Below are 20886 nucleotides of genomic sequence, written 5' to 3' on the forward strand. Positions count from 1 at the left end.
AATTAATATATTAAATACATTTTATTCACATTTATTAATGTTCAATTCTTTGAACATATTCGTTGTTAATATGTAAAAATAAATAAAATAAAATAAAATTAAATAAATCATTAAATAAAAAATAGAAACAAATAAATAAAGTAATCTAGTTTTTAATAATAAATTATATATATTTTTTTTTTTGGATAATTGTTTTTTTTTAATAATTCATAAATAACCGCCAAATTCACCTAATAACCTCATTTTTTTCCCCGGAATTACAATAATTCATCCACTTATTATCTTATTCACCAATTCACTTGCTAGCGATGCATTTGTTTTCATTTTTTCTTTGGTAACAGTTAGGAATGATCCACAATCCATTAAATTTGTAAATCCTATCTCCTCAAGATATGAAGGCATTTGATTTAATTGATTTGGTCGGACTACACCTCTGCCAGACGATAGATCGGAAGAAATCACAGTATATAGAATCGACTGAACGGAATCAAGGATTGGGATGGTTTCACTGTTATTAATTATTTGCGTCATCTTTGGTAGTAAAGAGTCATATCTATTGTTAATAATTAGAGATTTGTTTTGTTAAAATATTAATATCAAATAAATAATAATATAAACATGAGAAAAAATTTTTTAAAAAAAGCATACACTAAAGCAAATACTTCAGGTAAAGCTGAAGCAGCTTCCGCCAAGAAACCGTATAAGAATAATCTTTCAGGCTCATGTTCCGCAGTTTGTAACATAGCAACCATCAATGAAATCAATAGTAAAGCAGTTTGATTATCTGGTATATCAAGTTTTTCAAAAATTTTATAATATGTCGTTCCTAATTCTGAATTATCAACTTCGGAATCAACAATTCCACAAACCCAAAGCAATTCTTTCATATCTGCATTTTTAGCCGAGACTGGTAACAATGCGGCTAAGTATCCTAACATACTAGAATCTATTAAATTATGGGGTTGGTCTCTAGTAATACCCTTAGATGCAATATCCAAAAATGCATTCAAAACGTCTTTTGTTCCAGTTTTTGTGACAGGATTTTTTAACCCTTTTAATAGTGTTGCTGAAACTGCAAATGAGAAATGTTCATAATTGATACCTGCTTCACTATCCATATTTATTGCTATAGGTTCCAGAGGGACACGAGCTCTTAAAAGAACTGTTGCAATATCCTCTACTGCAAAGAAACCGTTGACATCTAATGCTTTTAGTACTACATTTAATAAATTAATTGCACTTGGGAATACAGGAATATGACTTATTTGAACGAGCGCCATCGCTAACCAGAACAACGATTGTAGGTATCGGCAGTCAGCGGGTAAGTTTTCTACAATGTTCGTAAGACACATTACAATACTAATAATAAGTGAACAATCATTTTCGGTAAACATCGACAAAGCTCCTCTTAAAGCAACTAATATTTGGTATAACAAATCATCGTCAACTTCTTCACGTGCAAGACAACCAAGTGTCACGAATGCCCTTGGTTGTACTGCTGGATTATGTTGAAAAGCTGTACTTGCAACAAGCCCCATCCATCTAGCTCTCCATGTGTTTGACATATCTAAAAAAATAATGAATAATAAATAAATGAATAAATAATAAATAAACTTTTCTATAAAATAATGTTACCCAACAGATGACGAATAGATACTACTATCAACTTTTTAAGAATTTATTAATAAAACTTACCGACTGAACCAGCGCCACAAACCATAACTTCTAGCAATGCTTGAACAATTTTTTCCAAAGAAGCCAGTGGCATCGTATCCGGCAAATCATGTGTGGATTCAGATGATATAACAAATGCGTTGCCAGGAACATTATTCAAGCCAAAAAAGTAACGGAAATTTGGCTCAGATAATTCTGTTAACAACAATGTTAATCTCTTAACGTTAATTTCATTTAAAGGCATTGATGTGCAAAGAGATTGCACCAAATTTACAATAAGACCATGGATAGAAGCCCGAATAAGTGGAGGTCCAGTAGCTACTAGTATTGAAATGATATAAAATAATTCTGGCAAATATAGCTGTACATTACGACTGTTAAACGACAACATTAAATTGAACCGTATCAAAACGGCAATCTCTGGCCATGCTGGATTATCTGTGAGAGTTCTAGTGGCTTTTAATGATGTTCTTGCGATTACCTGAAAGAAACAAAATTGATTAGCGCCAAGGTAATAAACAATTGATATAATTAAAATTATAAAAGGTGCATACTTTTCTTAATTTTGCAATTATTTTTCCTCGAATGTTAACCGATGATAAAGTCACAATGGTATTTGCGACTATTTCAGATTGGGGTGAACTTATACCATGGTCAACAGCATATTGAACGAATTCATCAATTATTATATTTGTAATTTCATCAACTTTTCCTAAGGTACTCCATATCTTTGACTGAACTGCGGTATACATCTAGTAAAAAGCAAAAAGTTAATAAAAAGTGTGTTTGCTAAATTATTAATAAAAAAACATGAAATTTAATTCATACTTCAGTTTCTTTCGTTGTCAGTTCAATTAAGTTCTTTATAATCTCCCGCGTTTTATCAACGTTTTTGTGACCATCTGCTCCACTCTTAGTGAATTGTGCCAAATTATTTAACCACGGCGCCATATACTGAAGACATAAATGTTTCAGAGGAGTACTAGATTTGTCAAATCCAACAAAGAATTCGCACAAGAAATCTGGAGTAAGTTGAGGAACTAAACTCGCAAGCCTTTCGCTCAATCCAACAACAAATGATGTATTGTTTGCTGGTATACATAATCCTACAAAATTATCCAGGTTTAGAATAAATATTTTAACAATTAATTATAATGAATTTGGATAATACTACTAACCTTTCGCTCCTAATAGCTGGCCACCCACATCAAAGTTAAATATGAGGCTTAAAGCTACAAGTAAATTGTAAGCAGCCAATCTCAAGTTAGGATCATCGCTACCAATATTCAGAAGGGCCATATTTAATAATGTTCCTGGAACATCGCTTGGCCTTATTACTCTTTCAGTTATGTTTGTTGGTTTCGCTATCTGATATCTTGCTTTGGAAGCACGAATAGCTTGCATAATAGAATCTCTTCTTGGGCTGGTAAATGATAAAGGAGGTCTACCCCGATCTTGTTTAATGATGAATTCATTATCATCGCTTTTATGTGAGGATGGGGCAATGTCTTCGATTTCGGAAATATGAAATACATCATTTAATTGACTGCTCAATCCATTAAATAAGTCTTGTCTTTTTGTCTTAAAAACATAAATAAATTTATATTAATAATTGAAACAAAAAAAAAATGTATATATATAAAAATATGATTTATAAGTAATTTACCGTCAAAACCTGTATAGTCTCGTGGCTAATTTTCATTGTAACTGGTACTTGCATTCTATAATGTGAAATTCTTGTTATTGGATTAAATACCACATTTGGATCTGTATCTAATTGTGCTATAAACCAATTTTAAATCATAAATGGTGTGAGTAAAGTTTTACGTATTAAATTAAATAATAAAGAACATAATACATACTTGTCGACTTCGGTAATCGAACTTCAGGTGAAGAAATATGTTCATGTAATTCACTCAAGTTGCATAAGAATATCGTTCTCCTAGTAATTTTACTTGAAAAAAGTCGGGCTAATAATATTTTTTTGGTGAATTTCTTGAAAGCGGTGTTCGTATTGTAAAAATATAGTGCACTAAGGTTTTCCATAGCATCAAATGGAAGAATATGCATAAATTGTTGAGCCCATTGTAACTGTATTTCGTTCGCTGCTCCAAACATCGTTACATCCACTAAAAGTTCATATGGTTGTCCCATATATGGTTCAATTGTCTAAATAGTTTAAATATATTTAATCAATTAGGTTTTATTCACATTAAAGGCAAATAACATTATTAATTAGAACTAAATCAAATACTTACATTAAGAACATGATACATCAAGAGTTCCATATCTGTAGCTTCTGCGTCAAGTCTTCGTAATATTAAATAAAAGACACGACGTCTTTCCTATAATTTGTGTAAATTGTTAAATTTAAGACCAAAACCAAAATAATGAATATAAAAAATAATTGTTATGCTTATATTTAATTATGCTTAATATTAACCTTTGAAAATCCGCCCTCATAAAACACTCCTTTGGATACTATAGATTCAAGATTACGAAATTTATTTCGAGTCATAAATTCTTTAAAGAGTTGGTGATTTGTTTCAAAATGATTATTCCTAATATTCAGGAATTCTTTCTTTTGACTTTCTGTAGGTGGACCAAGTTGTGCAAGAAGTTTAGAAATTGTATCCCAAGCCTTTTTACTTGCTTGAGCCTGATCAAGCATAACATTAGCGGGTGCAGCTGGGTTTATTGATTTAACTCTTCGTGTCTGAAGATCTTTTGCCATCTTCTCTTGATATTCAACAAGATGTCTATGAAGATTTTTTCGTTCGGAATCTTCTAATCTACGTACGATATTATTATCTCCCGATTGTACATCTGCAAATGGAGGTACGTAAGGCAATTTCTGATTTAAAAATAAATTAAAGAGTTAATTGTCTTTTTATCTTTCCTTTTTATAAAGCAGATCAAAACGATTACAATACTTACGGAGATTTCTTCCAGGAAAGTTGTCACTTTAACAATATTGTTATTTAAAAAATCATTTAAAACAATCATAAAAGGTTCCTTTGCACCGAAAAGAACATTATTTGCGAGGTTTTGAATAACCTTGGTTATTAATAACAATGCTCTTCGGATTTTAACATTTTCAATAGGCTTGCATATATTATCACTATCTGGTGACACTATAGCTGGATTGAAGAAACGCAGGAAAACAAATGCTCCAACTGTAACGCATTTTGCTCGCTTGTATTTTTCTTCGACGGCACTACCAATGTAATGACATACTTCTCGGAATGTTCTTTTTTTTTTAAAAAAAAGATAAGTTCAATTGTTGATCAAAAAAGTAACATAAATAAACCAAATAAAATAAAATGCGCATTTAAGTCATATTATACCTTGGCATATTTGGACCAGAAGCACAGATAGTATCCAAGAATGCTTGAGCTGTGGCCTTCAAATTTTGTAAATTTTTATTTACATCTTCACCGGGAAGAAGATTGTCAGGATTAAGTTCACAACTGAAATCACTTGGCTTAGATAGAAGATCATTTAACAAAGGTTGTAAAGTTTCACGTAAATATTCTGTCCCATGTGTTTTTGCAAAGGAAGCCAACATACGAGTTGCCATACAATTACGTCGGAATAAATCAGACTCATATTCTATTATAATGCGAAATGCCTTGTAGTTAATAAAAACAATTCAATATATAAATAAAAATCAAGTGAAATATAATTTATACCTGTGTTAATAACTTCTTTTTCGACAATCGCTTTTAATAAGGGCATTGTTTTATTTCGAGAGTCAAAAACTGCTAAAAGAGTTTTAGAGACTATATCGATATCAGAAACTGGACAGACTTCACATAATGATAATGCAATATTGAGATCAGACTCGGTGACCAACTGAATAATAAATAATATATACGATAATAAATATGGAGAAATAATATTAAGAATTCTTATTTAATTTAACACTCATCATCAAATACCTCAACAAGTTTTTCATAACGATCTTTCATTGCATTTTCTGCGAGACCCTCAAATTCGGTTCCTTGATTCAAGATATTTGTAAGAACCTGCATAAATGCCGTTCTTGTCTTGGTGTCTTCATGATATCCCATGGACAATGAATATTTTAAACCGGAATCAACATTTGCGCTGAGTAAATTACTCAATGCTAAAATCGTGTAATCTTTCAAGGGACCCAAATCCTTGACGTACTCTTTAGACTACATTAAATAATAAACAAAATTACTGATGAGTTAAGAAATAAAATTAAAGAAAACGATTTAATTTACCTTTGACAATAACATTTGCAAATCTTGATTATTTTTCGCAGAATGAGTACCGCTATCAATAGCCTAATATATAATAAAAATAATATTAATTAAAAGTGTCTTTTATGAACAATAATAATATTATTATTTAAATGCAAAAATTTTCCACCTCGAGAATACGACATCGGTTCAGTAATTTGATGAAAAATGAAAAATATTTATAAAATAAACGTGATTTAACTCCACTTAGATCCGATTCATGTACAGCATCAGAGGGCTGTAATGGTAATTGATGAAGAAGAGCAACTACTGTTTTTAAACAAGTTTGATCCAAATCACGATGCAATTTTTCACTTTTATTTGATGATGTTTCACTGTTTCCTTGACTATCCGCTTTCTTTTAAATACATATAAATTAAAATTAGAAACAACCAAGCATATGTTTTTTTGTTAAAAAAAAAAAAAAAGGTAAGAAATTTGGATGTACCATTGTAAAATCTGAAGTCCATTCAATAAAAATCTCCAAAAGTCTGTTTCTCAATTTAATTTCTTGTCGAAGAGTGACATAATCTTTTTTATGCATTAATATCTCAGCAAGTTGACACATTCGTTTCTTAATTCGTAATGCGACTTGACCAGAACCAAGCCTATTCAGATAACGGGCAAAAGAGAGAACAAGACCCCCGAGGTCAACAGTGTACAAATTTTCTGATGCATCTTGAATACGCTCTAAGATAAGTTTTAAAACGGAGATTGCTTGCTCTACAAATAGTGTGTATCTTTCGGTTGGAGTTGCTTCACCATCTGGATCAAAAAATCGTGATACTATCGATTCAAGATATTTAAATAAAATAACGTATAGTCTTGTATTCAATTCATTTCCAAGAGTTTCTCTAACACTTTCCCGAACATATGCTGAATCACATACTAACAAATCCACCATTTCATGTACATATTTTTCTACCATTAAATGGTAATTTGACCCCTGAGGTATATTATTCCTATTGTCTGAATCATTTACTAAAGATTCATTTGGACGTTCATTGACACAAACTCCCCCCAATGATGATAAAAAGCCAGTATAATTAAGCCATTCGGTATTTTGTGCCTTAAATAGAAAAAAATTTTAATTATAACAATCATTGAACAAAAATATTTTTTTATATAAATTTATATTACCTCCGGAACAATCACAACATTATTACCAACTTTACCCGGATTATTCCACGGCATTCCTTTTATCTTGTTAGATTCTATCGCTTGCTCATCAGCAGGTCGAGCAATTAATTGAGTAAGGTTCTTCCAACGTTTATATGCTTCTTCCCATGAAGCGAGATTACCAGGCGTTGCCACTTTCATTAATCGCAATAATTTGCGAATACGCTTTTGTTGTGCCATACGACCTGTAATAAAATTATATATATATATATATATATTTTTTTTAAAAAAAAAAGAGAAAGAGAAATGATTTTATATTATCTTACCTAAAACTACATAAGGCGAAGCTGACAACTCTAAATAGATTTCCATATTTTCGACAATTGGGGGAGCAGTCTGAACATCCATCTCATCAGGTACAAGTTCTGTGGTAAACTGAGCCTCTTGACAAAAATGTCCAAAACAGTTTAATGACATTGAACAAATATCTGGATCGGGAGAGCATAATAAAACCAGTAAAGCGATTTCAAGAACCACATTGCAGCTAAAACGTTCAGGTGCATTAATTCCAACTGTTGATTCTTCCTATTAATGTAAGGAATAAACTTTTTTTTAAAAAAAAAAATTCTTTTAAATAAAAAAAAAATCACAAAAGCAATTTTACCTTGTGTTTTTTCAAGAATTGATTGCGACGAATAAATAATTGAAGTAAAAGATCAAGCAAATGTTTCGTACTTTCTTCACGTTCTTTATAATCAAGAATTTGTCTTGCAATAGCTAACATCACTTGAGAACTAACAATAAAAAATTTAAGATTTAATAAGAGTAATACATAATATTGATTATTTCATATCAACACACCTTATTGACCAAAAGCTATACATTATCTTATCTTCAGGACCCCATCTTTCAATATATTCTAAATTATGAAGTTCCAACAAAGTATCAGCCGCAATAGATCTAATTGCATTATCATTTACACATAATGCTATGCCACAAATAACTTGTCGAATTTCTTCTGGGCATTGATTAGGATCATAATACTGTGTGTTGTAATTAAGAAAATATGAGAAAAATAAATAAACTTGTTAATAGGAAAAATAATTTAATATAAACTTACAGCAAGCGCAAGCATAGGATCAGATTTATAAAGCTTGATAATATTTAGAATAATTTCCGTTTTTTCGTTTAATTCATCCGGTTTGTATCTTCTTTTCCTAGAGTCATTAGATTTATCCTTAGAGTTAATGTATTGATGTAACAATTGCCGAAGTGGCACGGCAAGAACCGAATATACAGATGATAAACTAGGATTCCAAGGAAATCGATTTTCCTACAAATTAAAAAAAAAATACATTTGAATCTAATAAAAAAATTTTTTTTCAATTAAATATCAACTTAAATTTGGCTCTTACTTCTGAAGCTATCGCATAACAACTTTTAACCAATACTAATTTGAAAGCATTAGGTGCATTTTCGCTCAGACAAATTGGAATTAATGATTCCAATGTATCTTGATTTAATCTGAATAAGGCCGTTAAACAATCTGTCATAAGTTTTTGATCAATTTGTGATTCAGTCATAAACGGTTTATTAGGATCGAACAATTTTGCCTATTATTATAAATATAAAAGTAAGTATAGATAATCAAGAAAAGCATGTTTTCAAATAAGATTCAAAAATCTTACTTTAAGATCATTTTCAATATCAGGTACAATTTGAAGTAAAGCTGAAGAATCACTCTTTGCTACGTAAGTCGATGCTTTACAAATATCGACATAACATACTGCGGCAACTTCAGCTAATTTTGACCTTCTCAGTGACTGTTTTAATGAGTCAAGAAATGCAACCTAAAAATATTGGTGAAACAATTCTTAGTGGTGCAAATATTAATAAATAATATTCGTTAAATAGTAAATCATATTTTTTTTACCTTTTTGGACATTGAATTCGATACATCTGACATTGACGCATTAAACAATATATCAGGGCACAAAATTAACAACATAGTCTGTAATGGCCAAAAAACGGACTTCTTCTTAGGGTTACTTTCGGCTAAAGAACTGCAATAATCAAATAATATTTCAGCTCCTCCTTCTAATCGTTTTTGTTCTTGACATAAAGTCACAAATTCCGCAGGAAAGACTTCTATCCAATTCCATATAGCTTTACGTAAAACATTCGCCATCATTGTTTGTGCTGACCGTTTAAGATGTAAAAAAGAACTACATAGTTCTATAAAATTTTTTTTAAAAAAAAATATTTAATATTCAAGACCTTAAAAGTATAACGCGAGTTACATAAAGAGTCTTAAAATCTTTGAAAATTAACAAATAAAATTGTTATAAAACCTTGAAGAACCATTGACAACCGTTTAGAGTTTAAATCTGAACATTCTAACAGCTTCAGTTCTGACGTTTCTGGCCACTCATCATTTGTAGATGTCAAATAGCCAATGCGATTCCTTATTCTTGAAAAAACAACATTCCAATTAGAAGCACTAATATAGAATATAACACGGCCAGCGTTCCTATAAATGTCATTTATTATTTCAAATGTAGCGGATGATCCTTGTGCTGTAGCAGGAAAGTTATTAGGTGAACCGGGACCTGCAGGATTTCCATTTGGTGGTTGGCCAGTAGCATTATCTTCCTGACTCGCCATTTGATGTAGAAACCGAGATAATACGCTCAAGATGTATTTTGCAAGCGAATCTTCTAATGGTGGAGGATCATCCCATGATCTGGGTAATTTAAATTGCTTACTATGATTTGACTGACTTGACTGACCTTGTTGATTTTGATAATTTTGATTTTGATAATTTTGATTTTGCTGATTTTGATTTTGCTGATTTTGGTTTTGCTGATTTTGATTTACAAGTGTTGATATTGATGAAGTATCATCGTTAGATTGTAGTTGCTGCTCCAACTCCCTCTCCCTTTTCATTGTTCGATAGTATTTCCAGTGACTTGTCATACATGCTGATAAAATTTTTAGGATAAATAATTGAGACTGTAATACTTCGAAAGGTACAAATTCTTCCAACATCATCGCTGAAGACTATTAATTAAGTATCGATCCAATAAATAAATAAATTAATTAAATAAATTTTATTGTTTATTATATTGAAATTTGATCATTGTCATGCATATATAATCAATTGGTTAACTTTTCATCAACAATACAAAAAGATATTCGGCGTACCTTAGATATTGTTTCTAGAAGGTGGGTTAAATTATTTGCTATTGTACTAAGTTTAAACCTCGATAAATCAATTATTGAGTTAACAATTTGTAATATGAGAGGATCTGACTCGAGGGTTTCCAGTTTTTTTCCGCTATGAACTGGTAACTATTATTAAAAAAAAAATAAATAAAATAAATAAAGATAATAATAATAAGTAAATAATAAATAATAAATAACAATAAGTTTAATATATGAAAAATTCAACAAATAATTGAATTACATATAAAAAAATTGAATTAATTTAAATGAATTTTTTTTAAAGTATTTAAAAATTGGTACCTTTAAACTAATCCTATTTATTAAAGACAGAATTAACTTTGTGTCTCCGTTCATCCTGGTTATTTCCGGTTTTTTGAAAATATAAACTTTATTATTATTAACTACGAAAGAAAAGTTAACTTTGAAATATTAAAAAAAGAAAGAGTGTCAAAAAGTGTTTCTACTGAAAGGTAATTATAATTATGAAGGAAAGGTTAAAGGATGAAAAATGGAGGATAAGCGCTTAATTGGTAGTATAGTTATAAACAAAATATGGTAAGATTTTTAAATTTGTGTCTTGTGTTACAATAAAAGGTAACACAAGAAAATTTTGTGACAAGCGGTTTTTTGCCTATGAAGGAAAGACCCTTTTTTTGCCAACCAATTTTTACTATTTACGCTCACAACAAAATTTTATAATGGGACTCAAATTCGCGAACCTAAGCCGGAAAGTTAAAATAATCGACAAAATTAGATGCATTATTAGCATTAATTTTTGAATATATTACCGTGGAAATGTTTGTAACTGGTAAATTTATTCCATTGTCGATCAATTACTGATCAGGCAACTTCTAGGAGTTTATAACAATTAGACATGTTTCACAAAGTTTAATTTATTTTAATGAAGCACCATTCATATTTCGAAGATGCTCAATTTACATGTAATGTGTTCAATTATTCAAAACAATGTTTGCTTTCACAAACATTCGGATCAAAAATTATGTATAAATTTTTAACTTGTAAATTTTACTTAAAACTTTTCAATGAAAGCGTTTCTATATTTTCTTGAAAAAGGATCGATCTTTTGTTCTAACCAATTTTGGCATAATTTCTTTAAACATGGCAACGCGTGGCAAACAAACATTGTATTACAGTTGATTATTACTGCACGATAATTATAGTATATCATGGCTCGGTAATTAAAAGATTATTAATTGATTTCGGCAGATTTTGATTATTGGAATTCAGTTGAACTAATTGTAGATAGTCCAAATTGAATTCTTATTAATAAATTAGGTAAATTTTTTTTTTTTTGAATATTCTTTATAATTATAATTAAAAAGTGGCGATTGGAATCCAATAATCTAATAAAGTTAGGGTTTGGACTGAATAAAATATAATAATAGTTCAAATATTCCAATTGTCCGAATTTCCATAAGTCATCACTGCTGCGCGGTCAGACCATTATCTGTTATCTGTTATGCTGTTTTTGTGTTTCATAGACAGATACTGTACCCAAACGACGATCTCTCCACAACGGGATCTGTGGCCGTTACAAGCACAGCTCCTGAGGCCGCATTAGCAAAATATTTTATTATATCGTCTCAGAAATAATACAGTAAACTCTCTCTACATGTACTCTCTCTAAATGCACACCCTCTTTAAATGCACATTTTTCATTATGGTCCCAAAGAGGGTGCACTTAGAGAAAGTTGATTGTATAATCAATGCATTAAAAATTTTGAAGTTACTTTATTACTTTGAAAGAAGAAGAAATAAAAATTAATTATAATAGAAAAAAGGATGGATTAAGAAAATTTTTTTATTACTAGAAGAGTGGATTAAGAAAATTCATAATAATGCCAACTTAAAACAAGAAGGGCCAGAGATCACGTGTTTATTATATACCCCCAGGCCCCAGTCCCCCCTTGACTCCTTGTGATATACCGATCTACCATAGTATGCAAAGATTGATGATAATTACTATATATAGATGTGAAAAAATGAAGAGACCCCCTTCTAAATGCGTAATTTCTAGGGAAAATTCTTTCTTTCTTTTTTTTTTTGAGAAGTAAAGAACATATTAATCAAAAAGCTCACACTAAAATTAAATTAGATAAATTAAATAAATTAAATAATAACACAGATTTGGTAATATAATCGTAAAGCAACAAAGTTTTTGGCTGCAGACCTGCTAAGAATTTGAAACAAAATGACAACCAATCATGAAAAACTATTACATATTATTATTACTCGTTTACGGTTAACTCCCTATCACGTTAATCGATCGGAGTAAATCGATAGGGTTTCCGATAAATAGATCACATGGGTTTTATTTTTAAATATAGAATGAAATTTTGATTTGTAATCCTATTATATTGTTATATTTTAAATGAGGTTTAATTAATTTAATTATTTACAATAACGTACCAGATATTTTAAAATGAAATAAATTTAATATCATACTCATGAAAAAAAACGGGGAATATTATTAATTTGTTAGTATGACGTATACGTGAATCATATTATAGAAATTAGGAATACTCCATTTTCCTTATGGTGTGTGTATATTCATATTCATCTTAGATCTACGACATGTGTCTAATTTTCGGAATCATTGAATGTTAAATAATCATACGCCTATGTATTTGAAACGTATGTTTCTTTTGTATTACAAATAACCTAATTGTTAAAAGATCAACACCATTTAGGAGGTTACACCCGTCTTTAGGCAAATATTGACCGAACATGCAGAAATAAACTTTAAATGATATCCCGAATGTCAGATCAGAAAAAAAAATGTCATTGATAATTGTGACATCAAATATAATAAATTTTACCACGAATTAAACTTTTTTGGTTATCATTTGATAAATTAGGAACATGTGACGAAACTCCTTAAATATCATTTATTTTGGTTAAAAGTATAAATATTAATGAATAGTTTTCAGTGGTTTTTTTCAATAATTCTCTTTTTAAAAATTTATTATCCAAAAAAATGTCCACAGAATCTTTATTGACAAAATTATCGAAAGATATTGGTAAATTAGTGGATTTTAATGATAGACACGATGTAATAATTAAAGTAGGAGTTACACCAAATCATCATGAATTTAAAGCTCATTCTTTAATATTAAGAGCTAGGTCACAGTACTTTTATACAGCTCTTTCAAGTGATTGGGCAAGAAATCAAGAAAATATCATTAAATTTGAGAAACCCAATATTTCTCCTGATATATTTGATGCTATTCTACGGTAAGCAATTTATAAACGTTCTTACGACGTTATACTTTTTTAACTTATATATTTGATTTTTTTTTTTCTAAAGGTATATATATAATGGAACGATTGAATTAGAAGATAAAGAACTTTCAAATATATTAGATTTATTATGTGCAGCAGATGAATTGATGATTGATGAATTATTAGATTATGTTCAAACATATTTAATACAGAACAAATTAAGATGGATAGATGATAATTTAATTGAAATCCTTAATATTACAACTTCAAGGACTACATTTACTATATTAAAAAATTTTTGTCTTGAAGAAATTACATTATTAAATCCTTCAATTTTTGAATCTGAAACTTTTTTAAATATGGATGAAAGTTCTTTAGTAGCTTTATTGGAACGTGACGATCTTGGAATGAGTGAACCTGAATTATGGGATTGTGTTTTGAAATGGGGTATAACAAACACCCCATCTTTAAGTTATAATAAAAATATAATTAGCAACAATAATAATCTAATATCAAGAGATTACAACGATTATGAATGGACTTCGGAAGATTTCGATGCATTGAAAAAAACGTTAAAAAATTGTATTCCATTAATTAGATTCTTTCATATTTCACCAGATGAATTTTATACAAAAATAAAACCATATTCTAAAATAATATCAAAAGAATTATTAAAAGATATTATAAATTATCAATTCACAGATCCTTCAAATTATAATATACTACCACCAAGAAAATGTAATATACAAATTGATTCCAAGTTATTGAACCCAAAACAAGCAGCAGTAATAGCAAGTTGGATAAATGATAGTCATGAATTACATTCATCAAAATCAATTCCATATACATTTAAGTTATTATATAGAGCTTCAGTTGATAATCCTAGTTTATTTCATGAAAAATGTGATAATGTTGGACCAACTATAGTTATAGTTAAAATTCGAGATAATAATTGTTTGGTTGGTGGTTATAACTCTCTTGATATTTCTTGGAAAAGATCTTGGTTTAATTCCTCTAGAGGTTCAAAAGAGTGTTTTATTTTCTCTATGGATTCTTTTATTAACCCAACCACTTTAGATAATAATGTTAAATTATCTAAAGTCAAAACAGAATATAAAAACTATTCCATTTATGATCATCCTTGGGATGGAATTTGTTTTGGTACTGGCCCCGATCTTTGGGTTAATACTAAACCTAGCAATCCTATTGGTTATACCATTAAAAAATGTTATCAATCTTCTATTATGAAATCGGATACATTCTATTGGGAAGATTGGGAAGTTTTTTCTGTACAAAGTAGTAGTTAATAATCACGACTAATTATAATTTAATTGGGATAATGGAACGCTTTTTATTTTCGCTCCTATCTTTTTTAATATAAAACTTTATTTGTTATCCTTTTACATATCATAAACTTTTAATTTTTAATTCTTAATAATTAATAAATTTAATTAATCAGCATTAACAAGTATAATTACCACAAAAAATTAATTGAAATAAAGCTAAAAGAATTTCTACGATAACATCATCGTCATCTTGTACATCAATAAAATCCCATTCTTTCGTTTCAAGGTCCCATTTTAAACTGTATACAAAAATTATCATATATATGATAAATCCGATTAATATTATGAGGTAACCTGCAATTGTTTCGCAAGTTCCATTTTCTATAAAAATTGTAAGAAATAAAAAAAAAATTATGTGCCTTAATTAAGAAATTCATTTGCCTCAAAAAAAAAAATAATGTACTGTATTAATATCTTACCTTCTGTATTAATTACTGGCTTGATGATTGATTCAATATCAGTAATATTAGCTAATTCTTTAATTTTTCCTGCAATCAATTTATCGAATTCATCATAAAATTCCAGTTGAGATTCATCAATAAATTTTGCTCCAATCACCATAATACATTTCTCTTCAAATTTTTCTTCAACGATTTTCTTTAATTTCTCAATTCTTTTCTGACTTATTACTTGTTCATTTAAACATTTATATCTTCTATAATATTCCATTTGCGTTACACTTCTTTTTTCCTCTAAGAATGATCCAGTCTTATACCTTGGATATTTAAGATCAATCACAATCATAACACCCACCTCAGAAACAAAGACCATACCACCGTAACTTAAGTCGACTTTTTCATCAAATAATTCATATTTATCATCATCTAATTGTTCATCATCAATTTGTCCAATATTATTAACATCATATTCAACTAAAAATTTAAATCCTGGTAAACATTTATTCAAATTTTCTAGAATACCATTTTTAATTTTCCATTCATTACATGGTATTTTATATTTTGAGTTCAACCATTTACTTCTTTGGTATTCATTAATATTAGAAAATTCATAAAATAATTTTGGATGAAATGAACGCGTAGATGTAATAAATAATTTATATAAAAATATACATTTTTCTTTTTCATTTGTTGTTAATTGAATAGATTTAATAATTTGTGGGTTTTGTCTCCAAGAAGATTGGTGTTTAATATAAGATTTATAGATATTTGTATGTTTTAATGTATCATTATGTGACGAAATATATTCTTGCGCTTGAAAGAATATATCTTTGGGTATTTCTTTTTCTAATAAAACTTGTTTTCTTAGTATATTGAAGAGAAATTTTAAAACAGCTAAATCAATTTTTATTTCCTCCATTGTTTGTGATTAGAAGGTGAGAAGGTGAGGGACTGAGGGGAAAAAGAGTAAAGGAGATAACAAATTGTTTAAATAATAACGTGTAGTCGTATTTTTATAATTAATGCTCCTATCATATTTCAATGTTTTCTGTGTCTAAATTTGGTAGTAAGACGCGTTTTTTATTCTTCATGTGACGCTCAATTATCTAAGGTAATACAGTATAGCCAGTAACCAGCACTCCAGGCTCCAGGCCTCCAGCATACAAGAATTTTACTTTCACGTGATATGATGTTATGATTAAGTAAGAGTAAAAATTTTTATTATCACTTATCCGAATAAGGGTAAATAAAGCGTGTGAATAAAAAAATTCAATAATAAATAAATTACATAAAATTAATAATAAAAGAAATGACATAATATTTAATTTTTAATTGTAAAAATTATAATTTATGCTTTCACTCTTTTTTCAAAGATCAATGGTTCAGGATTAGGGAAAGAAACACCACTAATTATAAAATTAGAAGGCCTTTTCTTACTTTTTGTAGTAATTTTATATTTCTTAATAAGAATACTACTAAGCATTTTTATCTCATTAATAGCAAAAATTCTTCCAGGACAAGCATGTCGTCCCATACCAAAGTGAAGAAAGTCTCTAGAAACTTTCGATGTTGGAGATTCTTTTCCTAAATATCTATATCCGTCAAATTTATTTGGATCTGGTCCGTATCTTTCATCATCATAATGTACGTTTTTTAAATAAATTCCAACGTTACTACCTCTTGGAAGTTGATATCCATTAGAAAATTTGAGTTCTGATCCAGTTACTCTATGAATTAAACTAACTATATATAAAATTAAAATATTATAAATAAATAAAATATGTACACTTACATGTGTATATATTAAAACAATATTAAAATAAACAATTTTTATTTACTTACAAACATTTCCAGTTAATCTTAAAGCTTCCTTGAGAAAACTATCCAATTTTTCCATTTTAGAAATTTGATCTAAATCAGTTAATTTATCATTTGGGTTGAATTTTTCTTGCTCTTCTAACAAGTCATCCCAATATTCTGGTCTCGAAGCAAAATCTAATAAAAAATTTGTAGTAGAAGAAACCGTTGTTGACATTGAAGCGAACGTGATTGCAAGTAAGTATCCGGATATCCAAACATAATCTGGATTTTCTTTATCTACGCCAGGTTGACTCAACAAGTATTGAATACAATCAACCTGTTATATAAGTTAAAATAATACATCATTTAGTTAATAATCATCTGGGATAAACAAATTTATTTCAACAAGTATTACTTACTGGAGGTTTCCAGTTATTTCCAAACTTTCGTTCCTGTCTAAGACGTTCTTCGATCTCCGGCTTGATTTTTTCAATTACAATTTCTTGAAGTTTCTTTATTTTACACCTTCCAAATCTAAATCTCATTCTATTAAATCATATATCAGTAAATGAAGAAAAGGAATTTCAATAAATTAATAAATGCTATCAACATACATACATAAGACTCTGTTGGAAAATCCATGGATGAATCAATCCTAAAGATTCGGGAACTTTTAATAATTTATATAATTCATTACTAAAATTCATAAATATATTAATTAAATCATTATCATGACATAAACTATCTCCAACGAGAATGGTTGTGACCGGCCTTGAAACTATCGAAAATAAAACTTGACGTAAATCATGAATAATTTTGGGTTCTTATTAATGAGAGAAAGTAATAAATAAATAAATAAATAAACAAATATTACAAATATATTCTTATTAGAAAAAAGGTTTAGTATTTATTTTTTTTACCATCACATTCTCCAATTATTTCATTAACTCCACTATACAGTGATTGTTGAGTTTTTTCGAGAAACAAATGCATTTGAGCAGTGAAAACATTTTTAGAAATTTCTGCTGCGAAACTCATATAATCAAGTGGCAGTCCAAGAATTCTTGCAACTGGAACTTTCTAGAATTGGGTTTAAACCATTTGACGTTAATTTGTTTTTTAAAAAAAGCATTTTATTAGATAAAACAACGATACACTACTTCTTCAAATGCAGCGCTGAATGAAACATCTCTTGAATTGAAAACTTCATAACATAATTCTTTACCAACGACCGTTATAACAGATCCATATACGTATATCGAAAAAATTTCACCATACTATTTATTTAATTGAAAAAAAAACATCCTTTAAAATCAAAAAAAAAAAGATCTTACGATAATTATCTATAACATGTTCATACTCATACTTCTTGTTTACATTTCAATAAAAATTTATCGACGTCAGCACAATAATCCCAAGTATGCCCAATTATTGGATACTTGTAATATACCAAAGGTGGTTCATTCTTATGAATGACATTTAATTTATAGATTGTAAGTCACAAATATAATGTATTAATCAAATAATAAATACCGACTTTATTTATCGTACATACCACCAATTTACGATTACGAAGCTTATTAACTATGTAAAATATCGCCAAAATGCAAAATCCCACTGCCAAAGTGTTAAGAATGTTATTCATTTTGATAAAAAAAAAAAAAAAAAATTTTTTGTTTAAAGAAAGTAAAGAAGACTAAGTACTTAAATATAATTTACTTTCGTTATGCTATAACATTGTGTTAATATTTATTGCTTCAATGAACCATTTTATTGGTCTGAGCCTAAATAATCAAATTCAAGAGTTTAAATAAAATAAAGCTTAAAAGTAATCGAAGATTGAATTTGAACATATGAAAATATCAAATTAAATTATTATTTTTTCATTTAGGAGTATTTGATTTTCTATTTTTAGATTATTCATTATTATTCAATATATAAATCACTTTATTGGCTAAAAACTGCTTATAAAGAATTTCATTTAACCAATCCAAAATGCTAGCTCTATGAATTGACTTTTTTCAAATATTCTTTTAACGTGTGTGACATTATAACGAAGAACATAAAATGTACAATATATATGTCGTTTGGAAAGTTATTGTTTACTTTTCTTGTTTTTTAAAAAAGTTCTACCCTGATTGTGATAAGGAATTGTATTCCATATTTATAACATAACTTTAATTCTTTGTTCTAGACTATCCTTAAGAATCGATCGTAAATGTTAAAATGGAGACAGAACGTGTGACAAATGAAAGCTTGCACTATTGAAATATAAGATCTTCTGCTCGACAACAGCAGTTTCTGAAACCGTTCTCTGGTCATATAAATATTATTAAGGATGTTAAATAATTAGGAAAATTTTATTTTATTGTTTCATTCTAGGGCTTCTCCATGCATCTTTTTAATCACAAACCTTGTTCGCATCGCAGTAAAATGCAGACAATTTATGGATGTTATCCTGTAAATTCACATAAGGAGAACTGAATTATAATTAACAACATCCTTAACGGTTTAGAGTACAGAATTTAGAGATAACAAACAAAGAATTACATTTTATCTATTGAGAGAAACTGAGAGTTAATGAAACAATTTTTAAATTGAGTTTACTTTTTACCCAATGACTTTGATGTCTAAATGTTTAGTTATTGAATGGGCGACAATATCAATCCAAGTGAGCCAATTCTGATTACATTAGCATAACTATTTAATTTCGCAGTCGTAACACGCATTACAAATGCCCAAAGTGTAAATATTTATTTTTCGTGCTTTAATTAAAATATTCTCACTAATAGCATTACACAAGTATTAATAAAGAATTGCAAAAGGCAGCATTCTTTTGATATGCAAAAACAGATGTGTCCGTATAATTAATCCTTATTCGGTTAATCCCAATACTATGTCTATGATGTTTTAGGTAAATCTATAGGTTGTTTCCGACATCGTTGTCGTTAAAGTTAAATTCATTGATCACAATTTACAAAGACATATTGCCAAGTCATCGTTCTTATTCTTCTAAAAATATTTTAATGTTATCGCACATAGAATAAAGTAAATATTATTACAACTTGCGACGTATATGTTTTTTTTAAAAAAAGAAATCCATAATTTGAATTAATAAAGTATGATATTGTACTGTACATACATTGATATTGAAAGTCAACCATTATTTATTTGTAGTATGTAATCAATTTACTTAAAGCCAATAATGATTTAATTTTGTAAATTAGATAATAAATAGTAAAAAGATCGGGATTCAAAATAGATATAAATATAAACCGGTCATCCAATCACATTTGACACTAATAATATAAGCTTTCCATATTCTTCGTATTTTGTAGTAATTTTTTTTTTAGCAAAACATTAATTTATTAGTCGCATATTATAAATTAATAAATACTATTAGAAACATGATGTTTTAATGCAGAAAAAGATTACATTTTACTTAATAAATATATATAAACAATGAATATACAGTATAATTAGTACACATTTTGGAGTTTCAGAGTTTTGTATTTAAAGTTTTTGTTTCATTGTTATATAAAATTATTATTTAATTTACTAGTGATAACAAATATGAAATTTCATATATAATTGGGCTTAGTTGATTTTCATTTCCATAATGAGAATGCTAAGAACCTATTATTTTTTCCCAAGCTCGATTTAAAATTTTAACCGGATTTTCTATTAATACATTAATAGAAATTGATTCATAGGATCTTCTCCCTAATTGTTACACACGTGCGTTTGCGGAGTTTTCAACATACCGCTGCCGTAGTTATTATTGTAGTATAAAATGTTTAAATGATTTAAAAA

The 20886-nt window shown here is 28.5% G+C and overlaps 5 protein-coding genes across 5 annotated transcripts; 1 reads left to right on the forward strand and 4 right to left on the reverse strand.

Moving 5' to 3' along the window:
- Nucleotides 1-10640, reverse strand: OCT59_028054 (uncharacterized protein; the record flags this gene model as incomplete). The annotated part of the gene is made up of 28 exons (XM_066147055.1): nucleotides 1-553; nucleotides 649-1567; nucleotides 1696-2155; nucleotides 2229-2426; nucleotides 2503-2780; nucleotides 2853-3255; nucleotides 3341-3456; nucleotides 3537-3843; nucleotides 3933-4019; nucleotides 4118-4528; nucleotides 4612-4924; nucleotides 5022-5286; nucleotides 5367-5529; nucleotides 5616-5855; nucleotides 5925-5987; nucleotides 6073-6300; nucleotides 6391-7011; nucleotides 7083-7306; nucleotides 7388-7646; nucleotides 7726-7855; nucleotides 7923-8104; nucleotides 8182-8394; nucleotides 8477-8674; nucleotides 8750-8911; nucleotides 8995-9296; nucleotides 9413-10121; nucleotides 10266-10412; nucleotides 10587-10640. 28 exons carry the CDS (start codon nucleotides 10638-10640, stop codon nucleotides 268-270), a joined length of 7938 nt encoding a protein of 2645 aa, XP_065993806.1. The 3' UTR covers nucleotides 1-267.
- Nucleotides 10641-13284: 2644 nt separating this feature from the next.
- On the forward strand, nucleotides 13285-14836 carry OCT59_028055 (uncharacterized protein; the record flags this gene model as incomplete). The annotated part of the gene is made up of 3 exons (XM_066147056.1): nucleotides 13285-13327; nucleotides 13451-13541; nucleotides 13615-14836. The coding sequence occupies 3 exons, from the start codon at nucleotides 13285-13287 to the stop codon at nucleotides 14834-14836; spliced, it is 1356 nt and encodes a 451-aa protein (XP_065993807.1).
- A 24-nt stretch (nucleotides 14837-14860) lies between these two features.
- Nucleotides 14861-16258, reverse strand: OCT59_028056 (uncharacterized protein). The gene is made up of 2 exons (XM_025321097.2): nucleotides 15295-16258; nucleotides 14861-15196 (listed from the first exon to the last, which is right to left on the reverse strand). Exons 1-2 carry the CDS (start codon nucleotides 16190-16192, stop codon nucleotides 14991-14993), a joined length of 1104 nt encoding a protein of 367 aa, XP_025169803.1. The 5' UTR covers nucleotides 16193-16258; the 3' UTR covers nucleotides 14861-14990.
- Nucleotides 16259-16621: 363 nt separating this feature from the next.
- OCT59_028057 (uncharacterized protein) lies at nucleotides 16622-18718 on the reverse strand (the record flags this gene model as incomplete). Its single annotated transcript, XM_025321098.2, has 8 exons — nucleotides 16622-17016; nucleotides 17116-17410; nucleotides 17493-17619; nucleotides 17692-17896; nucleotides 17994-18153; nucleotides 18234-18350; nucleotides 18440-18538; nucleotides 18629-18718. The coding sequence occupies 8 exons, from the start codon at nucleotides 18716-18718 to the stop codon at nucleotides 16622-16624; spliced, it is 1488 nt and encodes a 495-aa protein (XP_025169804.2).
- A 576-nt stretch (nucleotides 18719-19294) lies between these two features.
- OCT59_028058 (uncharacterized protein) lies at nucleotides 19295-19802 on the reverse strand (the record flags this gene model as incomplete). The annotated part of the gene is made up of 4 exons (XM_066147057.1): nucleotides 19295-19387; nucleotides 19487-19553; nucleotides 19624-19643; nucleotides 19764-19802. The coding sequence occupies 4 exons, from the start codon at nucleotides 19800-19802 to the stop codon at nucleotides 19295-19297; spliced, it is 219 nt and encodes a 72-aa protein (XP_065993808.1).
- Nucleotides 19803-20886: the final 1084 nt, after the last annotated feature.

The sequence above is a fragment of the Rhizophagus irregularis genome, chromosome 8 (genome assembly GCF_026210795.1).
Source record: "Rhizophagus irregularis chromosome 8, complete sequence".
NCBI lineage: Eukaryota > Fungi > Glomeromycota > Glomeromycetes > Glomerales > Glomeraceae > Rhizophagus > Rhizophagus irregularis.